Source organism: Typha latifolia, chromosome 3, assembly GCF_019914945.1.
Source record: "Typha latifolia isolate L0001 chromosome 3, TyphaL0001v2, whole genome shotgun sequence".
Lineage (NCBI taxonomy): Eukaryota > Viridiplantae > Streptophyta > Magnoliopsida > Poales > Typhaceae > Typha > Typha latifolia.
The window spans coordinates 13,483,307-13,493,626 of record NC_133088.1 but is presented as its reverse complement, the minus strand read 5'-3'; the positions used below and the strand labels follow the sequence as shown (position 1 = coordinate 13,493,626).

Sequence of the window (10,320 nt, the reverse complement as noted above, 5' to 3'; positions counted from 1 at the left end):
AAAATATATAACATGTGTCATAACTGATAGAATATATAATCCTCGACAATGTATAAATAAATCTCCATGTCATACCATCATCATAACTCTCTCTCAAATATGACACATGATGCATGCCGACCATGACCATGCTATGATATCAAATGCAACCATATATAATGCATATTGATCACTCGATAATCAGGTAACCAAATGATAATGAAATCATATGCATTTCTCAACATCACAATCATTAATCATCACTGACATCTCGGTATAATATCATCATACTAGACCACTATGCACAGTCACCACCCGGTACCCGGTCTCAACATCATGTCCGAAGGCTCAGAGCATACTCCGCCACCCGCAAGAGTATCTCAAATATAATCATACCCCGCCACCTGCTAGGGTATCAATATCCATCCAGACCGGGCACCCATATAGTTGATAGAAACCTCGTGAGGATAACTCGCCACATATGCCCTAGCGAACAGCATGTGTCCGGATGTCTATTGCGCACACAGACTAACGACCTCGGACGTAAGGTCAACAGGATCACGACTATGTCGAGCGATCAATCATCCACCAAGCACGTCCTAACCCTTGCGCCCACTCGGGTATCCTCACGCTTTCTATCAACTATCTTATTAATCACATTTCATGCTTTCCCTCTAAATGACAGATCAAATGCATATATCCAGTACGATAACAAGTCAATGCATAACAGGAATTTAGGTGGAATAAGAATCAAGAGAAAATGATGCAATATAGTCTCCAACTGTATCGTCAACACATGCATACTCATGCTAATTTATTACATACATACTCATGCTACAGATCAACTCGATAAGCAATCATAACAGTAGAATCATCTCTCGTGATCTCTATATATCACCAATGTGCTTATATCCCAGATCAACCTAATCAGATGCATGATAAAATATGCTCGACTGTAATCATCTCTAGATAAAGTCATATAATCATACTAGAGGCCAAAACACGCATGTACATAAATATATAATATAACATAATTTGAAAAAGGCGTTTAAGGGATAAGACTACTCACCGTCTGATCAGAAGACACAAACCACGCATCTCTCACGTCCGTCAAGTAACCGAGTGACACTCATCGCTAGCAAGGTCCACAGGGTCTCAAATAAGGGGGTTCGGGATTGGTGGCGGCGGGCCGACGTCGGCGACGAGGAGTGCGAAAGATAGTAGAGTGAGAGAGAAATCGAGAGAGATAAATAGATAGAGAGAGAGAGAGAGATTTAAAGAGAGAGAGGAGGCGGTGGAGGGGGTTGCGGCGGAGTTGGGGCCCGCCGCGGCCAGCTGGCCACAGTCCTTTGGCAGCAGCAGCGGGTACGTGGCGCCCCCACCACGCAAGCTGCATGCGCAGCTTGCATGGGCACGAAGTCGGCCACAGTGTGGCCGGTTGCGTCGTGCCCATAATTTTTTTTTTAAGATTGGGTTGTTACACTTCGTAAGGCAGTAGACATATTATGAATCTGAGGAAACACTAAATATTAAAGTATTATATTAGGATGTTACCAATATTTTCCAATTTGTTTCATGTTATGTGGACGTTTGTTGAATGTCCTGCAAATATTTTTTGAAAACTGCATAGAGTTGGATTTAGCTAATAAAATTCTAACCTGCTAAGATTCTAACTAAACTATAAATACAGATAAAATAAATAGACTCAATCCATTGAGCACAATGGCCCCTTGACTGACCTGGTTCACATCAACCCACTACGTTTCCAACCACCTTATCCTCAAGATGTGTCAACGGTGGTTTTCAAACTTTTATTATTTGTCAAATCATTTTCTCCAATGTCTAAGATGAGTCCAAGAGTGCAAGAGTTGTGGAGGAGGCTATGGCTCAGCCAAGTATAGCCCAATGTATCTCGATGCTTGTGCTCAACCAATTAGCCCAACACTATGACTAGACTCACCTATAGTCCAGGTGGACTCGGGTTTGGCACAAGCCACTCATGTAGGTTGTCTTGTTGGGTCTTTGGCATGTCTAGTATCAAAGGAGTCTACCAATCAGATCGACAAAGAACATGGTAGGCAACCTGACCATAGGATCGAAAAATCGAGGCATTGGATCATCAAAATCTTTCAGGTCTTCAATGATTGGTGGCTCGGGATGTGGCTCGTGATGGGCAGGCTTTGCTAGTGGTGGCCTTTTTTTGGCCTATGGATGGATGACAAGTGGCGGTGATCGTCAGTGTGGATACGTTGGAGGTGGTGATGGCATTCCATGAGCCACCGCCAGTGTCAATTCAGCCGTTGATGAATTCACTAGATCTAGTCGGTAGGTTCCCTTGGACTTGGTCGATGTTTCCATCGTGATGGATGAAGGTAGAGGCTCGGTGTAGTGATCCTTGCTCTTATAGCATTGGCTAGGATTGTCATCATCCTCTCTTATGATGTCGTAGCCGTTTCTCGATCAGCCCACACTTTTCTCAATCAGCTCGTATCTTTTCTCGATCCGCCTACATCTCCTCAATCAAGCGGAGCAAGTCAATGGAGACTAACCTAGTCTTGACTGGTCCAGCCCACCCATGGATGGTCTGAGGTTCGACTACTTTGATGGTAAATTGATAAGATCTGCACTTGAAAATGTTTGATCTGTCTCGTAATCGGCTTTGGACAAAAAATTTCGTAGAATTTTAGAGAGATTTTGCTGCCGATCTAGCTGTTGGATCGACGTGAAATCTTGAAATATTGTGGCCTTCAAATAGTGATTTCCAATTAATCTAATTTCGCACTAATCAGATAGCTAGATTGGAAGATATCTTTGATAATGTGGATGAAAGTCGGAGGGTAATACAACCTGATTAATCAAGATTGTATCTACTTAGATCTATTGCACCTTGGCCCTTAATGGCTAGATTAGAGCTGAGATTAATTATCTATTTAATGGATATTATGGGATTTAGATTGAAAGAGAAGTTGAGAATAAGAAAAGAGAGACTAGAGGCTAGTAGAGACTGATCCAACGAAAAATGGTGGTGTAGTTGGCTATGAGGGAGGAGGAAGATGGTGGCCGATGGCCTAGAGATAGAAAGAGATAAGGGGCACTAAACAAATAATCCTTTATTAATCCTTCTTACTTAACTCATTGATTTCTTTAATTAAGGCTGCACTCTATATATATTATAGAGGCTAGTCTAAAATTGACTCATACTAGGATTGACTCATACGAGAATATGCCTTAAGAGCTTATATTGGAGATAAACATAAAATAGAGATAAATATGACTCGGCTAAATTAGTCCTATTTATCTAGCTTGGATTAGTGCTTCGTAAGGATACTGATAGATTCTAAATATGAGGAAACGCTTAATAAGAAAGTTCTAAATTAGGATGTCACTAATCTTCTTCAATTAGTTTCATATTATTTAAACGTTTGTTAAATATCTTGTGAATATTTTTAAAAAAATTGCGCAGAGCTGAATTTAGCTAATAAAATTCTAACCTACTATAACTAAGCTATGAAATCAAATAAAATGAATAGAGTTTGATCTGTTAAATCTAATATCTTTTTAATGTGATCCGATATGATCCAGTTTGCATCACACAATAAACTTCACCATCTTTTGCTACTTGTTAGTTGTTTAGTAAAATATTGAGTTTGAGCAATTTTTCTAATACGTCATATTTAACGAGGTTTTTGCAATTCCATGTTCCTGCGACCACGTGCATGCTTAGTTGAAAAGCTCTGCAAGTTCATCTTCTCGACCATATCCTGCTACTCATGCATGCAGGGTTTCCATACTCTTTCCTTGGGTTGTTTACTTCCTAACTGAAGTCATTTATTAGGTTCTTAAAAAACAATATACAATGTATTTAATGCTTATATATATATATATATATAGAAATAGAAAAGATAAAGAATTATGTATGACGCACTACTATAAAGAAAGCTACAAGCTACAAACTCCAAAGAGAGATCTCACCGACTCTCATGGTCGTGACTCATGTGTGACAAGCCTTGCAAGAACACGTGGAAAGCAAGCTACGTGGAACTATTCATGGAACGCAAGAGTCTACAGTAGAACTCGTCGTCATCGTTTAAGATTTCAACGCCTCGGATTCATGAAGAGTAATAGGGAAAGTTAAACTAATATTCAAGGGTGCCCTAGGGGTAAGCAGTTAATATTATAGGATTAAATTATATTGGATTGACTGGTCCAACTGTGCCCTCGGTTAGCAGTGGTTTGACTCTCCCCTTTATTATATGTATCTTCCAGCCCAAAGAAGGTTGGCAAGGATATAAAAGGTCATATCATCAGAACTTGTGCAGTTATAGATTCAACTAGGCTAATAGTGGCCGTTACTTTGTTTGTTCGGGTGATTAAAGAAACTTTGTATTAATTAGGTAACAACTGGTGGTTTAATTAAGTGAACGAGAGAGAGAGATTAACCTCCCGAGCTGTTCGGGTGGTTGGAATTTTCAATAGTAATTTTCAAGTTTATCGGTCACCAGGTACGATTAATGTAAAACTGAGTGATACATTGGATCGATCTGCCCATCGATCACAACGTTATTTATAGTTAGATCCGATCTGCTGTTTGCATACAAAATTATCTTCAGAGGATCTCTTAGTTTGAATAATTTTTCACCTACCATGTTCTTATACCTTATTTTGTACACCAACAGAAGCCAAAATTGATCGACACGTCCTGAGTAGGAGTTGCTGTTATGAGTACCATCATATTTTATTTTATTTTCTGCATGCTCATGTGTGACACGAGCAGTTTATTTTGAATATGTTTAATTAACGTTAGATCAATTTGCATATCAATCACAACATTATTCGGCAAAGGAGATAGATTGAACACGACATGCTATATCAATGTAATAAAATGCGGAAAATAAAAGTATAAATAGGTAAACTCAGACACAAACAAACTTATTATTGAGAAACTTCAAACTAGTAAAAAAATTTACGGATCAAAACTAATCATTTAAAATTATAGCAGTTATAAAAAGTTTATAACATTTTATAACAATCTCTATAACTCATTTTGTAACAATCTTGACTCCGTGATACTATTTCCTGTGAGCAATTTTCTAACATCTAATTTTTCAAGTTGATATTTTTGTCTCAATAACTCTTCAACGTAGTTCATTTAAATCCGGTGTAAATATGATATATATATATATATATATATAGAAAATTAATTTAACATCTTCTGACCAAATTCAAATATAATCAAAATGACTACATATGGTTAAGTTAATTAACCCTTACATACTTCTTTTAGATAAGACAAGATATCCTCGAAGTATTCCACGAGATCCTCTAATCAGTCAGAGAATGGCATTCGAATCCTATGCGTTGGCTTAAGATATGATATTTCGAGCCCTTTTGAATCAAGTTCTAACTTCATTTCGAACTCCTAAAGCTTGAAGAATACAGTCTCTATATTTAAGAATATTTTTAATCATGTTCGAACACCTCCGCTTTCAAAATAAAAAACTTGTCACACCTTGTAAATGTTCTAAAATATTTTTACACATGAAAAATATTATCAATTACATATACCTTACACATATAATAGTAGAGATGCCTTCATCAATTTTTTAAGGGTTAGCTTTTTAGGATCCCTTGGTTTGAATGAATTTTTTCCGCCCACGTTCTTTGCAATGCACCTTATTTTGCACAACAATAGAAGCCAAAATTGCTCAACATGTTCCGATTAGGAGTTGGTGTTATGAATACCGTTAAATTTTGTTTCTGCATGCTCATGGGTGACACGATCGTTTTATTTTGAATATATATAATTAACTGCATTGATATAACTATAGCAATACGTTGTAATGGTATATTGGTTATTCAATTATATGAGATATTGTTGCTATTCCACTGACATATTCTACTCTTACACCAAATAGGCATGATCGAACACCAACTATAACTATATATATATATATATATATATATATATTTATATATATATATTCTTTTTGTAGTTTTTAAACTTAAAGTTGTTCTAGAATGAGAATACTATAGTGTTTCGCTGTTATCCTGGAATAAAGCGTTATATCTATGCCTCCCTCTCTCTTTTCTTTCCCTCCGAAAACCTCTCCTTTCACCCTTTTTCAGCCTCGCTGGTTTCACATCCATCTCTCTCTCATCAGTCGTTGTCCTCTCCCTCATCTACCTTGCTTACTCTGTCGTCTACCTACTCAATATTTGTTTTGTCCTCACTACTGTCCACCTCATCATTGTCCTCCTAGCCTCAGTCGACTTCATCCCCCCTCGATCCATTTCTTTCTCCTCGTCAATCTTTTTTCTCTCCAAGCTCAACCTAGACTTCTCATCTCCCTTGCGTTCAGGATATGCGGACTCCCAAATTTTCTTTTTTAAGGGATGTTACGGATGTGCTTCCAATTCTTATCACTTGCACAATTGAAAAAAAATAGCTAAGCACTTGGCAAAGTACTCACTCAAATATTATTCGCGGCGATAGTGCAGTGATTGAGAACCAGTGGCGACGACCAAGCTCCTTGGCTGCCAACCTACGATACCCTTAAGCGCTTGGCAGGTTTAGAGTTTGGATGTTTGTCATGTAGAGTTGAGTCTGTCTCCATCAATCAAATTAAAATTTTGTCTTCACAACAACCACCTTTGTGGAGATACTCGAAGTATTCCAGAGGCCATAGGCGAACCTCTCAAAAAATTTAACATTTTAGTTCTATAAATAATATATAATATAGTAAGATAACTTATTTAAATTTTTTTTTTTGGTTGCTATTTTAGAGAAATCATTTGTTATTCACTACATTTTCCCTTGAGCTGATCGTTTTGATATCTTTGAAACTATTAAGCAGGAAAAATATTTGAGCTTAGGCATTAGTTTTGTTCTGTGATTTTAAAAACTTAAAACGTCCATCTAGCCATGCCAGGAACCAATCAATTGTAAATGTGGCATAAACAAGATCCCAGATCTCAATGTACAGTTATTGTACATTTTTATTATGCACATTTTTCAAAATATAATTTTATTTATATTTTATTATTTAGTCTTGAATAGTAATAATTTTCTTAAATAAATATATATAAGAATTTATATTTAATCGCTCAACTATGAATAAATATATTAACTGTATTAAAAAATTTACTTAAAAAATAGACATAATTTTATTATATCTCTTTACCTATGATAATATTTTATATATAATTTATCACGTAATTTCTCTTAATACGACTTTATGGAGCCGTCTTCCCTAAATCTCTTTTAACACCAATTGCAGTGTGCCAGACATTATCCCAGACCATAGTTATTGTACGTGGTCAGATCTTCCAGTCTACACGTGATGTTTAACTACTGAGTTTGGTGGCACAACTTTGGCCACTAAACTCACCAACTTACAATATATATATATATATATATATATATATATATATAATTTTGAGGCATTTATGAGAGTATTAGTATATATATATATATATATATATATATAATTTTGAGGCATTTATGAGAGTATTAGTCTCGCTTTAACGCATAGGTTTAATAGAGCTAAAGCTATCGATGTTCAAACATTTACCAAAACTCTAATATAAACTTTATAATCTAACCGTAAAATAATTACCTTGCAAATTAAGCAAAACATGTTAACAACGTATTAGGATTGCTAGACTTGTATAATGATAATTGTCAAAGATGATTAGTTAAATTCGGACTGAGTCATGATAATATAAATATGAACACGGCATATTTTACTAAACTTGTCAAAATTAAATTTTAAAAATTAATACGATCCACTTATTAAATAGATCACATGATCATAAATAGTTTGTCAGGCAAAATATAGTTAAAGTTATTCAAGTTTATTTTTTAGATTATAAAATTAGATACTGTCCAATTAAAGACGATGAAATTATTTTTGGGACTACCTTCGGTCACACCTTACCATAAAAGAAATTTTTATTCAACCTAGTGATAATTTTTCAAATTAAAAATGTCTAGATATTATTAGTTTTTTATCGAAATTTAAGAGTATAGAGAACCGTAATAAATATTTTCTTTTAGAAAAAAAAAAACAAGATCTACAAGATTTATGAGAGTTAATTACGTAAGCCGAGTCTGAGCTCTTTATTCATATTTAGTAAGTACCACAAAAGATGCGAAGTAACACCAACCATGCATACTAGATGCAAACTTTTACGTAATATCAAGGCACAGGCCTAATAATAATACATCCAAATTCCTGATAACATTTATCTACCAGACATAAGTTCTCCATGGGGCACTGCCACAACACTCAACGAAACATCCTTCCTGAGTGAAATCCCCATACTCTCCCTCATGTCCATCTGAGTCGGATCCTGTCCATTAGGCAACTCCCAGTCAAAGAAGTACAAGAGCGAGCCTATCACCAGAGGAAGCAAGCGAGACACGAGCGGGATCGCGGGGCATTTTCGTCTTCCGGACCCAAATGGCAAGAACTCGAAGTGGTGGCCCTTGTACTCCACCTGGTTATTACCTTCCATTTCCACGAACCTCTCGGGTTTGAACTCGTCCGGGTTTACCCACGAGTTGGGGTCTCTTCCGATCCCCCACACGTTGACGAAGATTTGGGTATCTTGTGGCACGTGGTAGCCGAGCAGCGCGCATGGCTTGAGTGCCTTGTGCGGGACTAAGAATGGGAGGGGTGGGTGAAGTCTTAAGGTCTCGTTGATGACTCCTTTTAGATATGGTAGGTTGAGGACGTCTCTCTCCTCGAGATGCTCCTTGTTCGTTGCTATGCTTCCCCTTAGCTCGGCTTGCGCCTTCCTCATCACTTCCGGGTGGTTGATGAGCTCCGCCATTGCCCACTCCATTGTGCCGGCCGTCGTGTCGATTCCTGCGATAAATATCTCCTGTTGATGATGATGATAAGTAGTACATTTCATTAGTAAAACGAGTAATCATTTCACAAACACACACATATATATATATAGACATCTAGATATTTATTTTCTTGTATTGGACTCGAAGAAAATTAAACGTAACTTATTATATATAGTGCTTCGATAATAAACTAATAATGTACTGGAATTAAACCTACCAGAATGACTTTGACAATTGTCTCGGAAGACAACTTTTTAGGCTCCTCCACCCCATCACCTTCGAAATCCAACAACACGTCCAAGAGATCCTTCTTCTTGTCCTCTCCACTCCCTTCTTTCTCCCTCCTCGCCACCCTCTCCTTTAAAAACCCGGACACGACATTCAACGCGCTCTGGATGTGATGATTCATCCCCTTCCTTACCCCTTGCGGGTCGAATCTCCTCAGAGCGGGGATGAAATCCGACACGTTAGGCTTCCCAACAAGCTCCATTATCCGACCCGCGTGGTAGAAGAGCATTGTCCCCTCCTTGGAATCCAACAAATCCCTCGACATCACGAGGTTGCCCGTGTGGTTGAACGACGTGAGGAACAGCAGCCGCCCGAGGTCCACGTGCGGCGCGTCCGCCACGCGGCGCACGAGCCCTTCGACGCACCGGCAACGCACGTTAGCCATGGCGTCGAGGCGCGCGGTGGCGAAGAAGCCGGTGGTGCAGAGGCGCCTCAGCATGCGCCACTCGACGCCGAGCTGGGCCGTGATGATGGAGCCCTCGTTGGTGGACTCGAACCGCATCGCCTCGTAGACCATGCGACCGGCGAGGGCGGCGTCGTGGTCCCTGAACATCTCCCGCGCGGCCGCGCTGGAGGAGACGACGACGGTCCGCATGTTGCCGAGGCTGACCGACATGACGGGGCCGTAGGACCGTGCCATTTGGGCGAGAGTCCAGTGGGGGCGGTAGCCGAGTTGTAGGAGGTTGCCAAGGATGGGTAATGGTTTGGGTCCGGGAGGGAGGCGGAAGTGAGTGGATTGGTTTGTGAGGTGGAGAAGACGCCTGTGGAGTAGCCCGAAGGTGGAGAGCATTAGTGCAACTAGCAAAGCTACTAGTATCAACTCCATTCTTTTTTTGCGCTTGAGTGAGATGTTACTAGCTACTTCTTGATTCTACAAGAAAGATACGTGGATTTAAAGGGGGCGATACAGCTACTGTCGCTGCTAATTGAATGCGCACATGGTTTTTTATTTTTCTTTCATCAAAATCATAAACAATTTAGCATGTGTAGATAAATTATTCGCACACTTGCAAGACTTACCTAGCTCATGTTAGGTTTTATATTGATACATACATACGTACTAAAATTGAGCCAAGCCTAATTTTAGATTGAGCCTAAGCCGTAGCTGGCAAGTTCAGGCTCGGCTTACCAAGTCGATATATATATATATATATATCAATCTAAAGTTCCAATCCTAAGCTTCTAATGTAACATTC

The 10,320-nt window shown here is 38.7% G+C and overlaps 1 protein-coding gene across 1 annotated transcript; it reads right to left on the bottom strand.

Annotated features, from left to right (window-relative positions):
- Positions 1-8,074: 8,074 nt before the first annotated feature.
- On the bottom strand, positions 8,075-9,985 carry LOC140784827 (cytochrome P450 76A1). The gene is made up of 2 exons (XM_073132410.1): positions 9,054-9,985; positions 8,075-8,865 (listed from the first exon to the last, which is right to left on the bottom strand). Exons 1-2 carry the CDS (start codon positions 9,948-9,950, stop codon positions 8,224-8,226), a joined length of 1,539 nt encoding a protein of 512 aa, XP_072988511.1. The 5' UTR covers positions 9,951-9,985; the 3' UTR covers positions 8,075-8,223.
- Positions 9,986-10,320: the final 335 nt, after the last annotated feature.

Excerpts from the sequence above, each read along its gene's own strand:
- LOC140784827 (XM_073132410.1), bottom strand. The coding sequence starts at position 9,950 with ATGGAGTTGATACTAGTAGCTTTGCTAGTTGCACTAATGCTCTCCACC. Across the intron at positions 8,866-9,053 it reads CAATTGTCAAAGTCATTCTG|GAGATATTTATCGCAGGAAT; the intron begins GTAGGTTTAATT and ends CATCATCAACAG.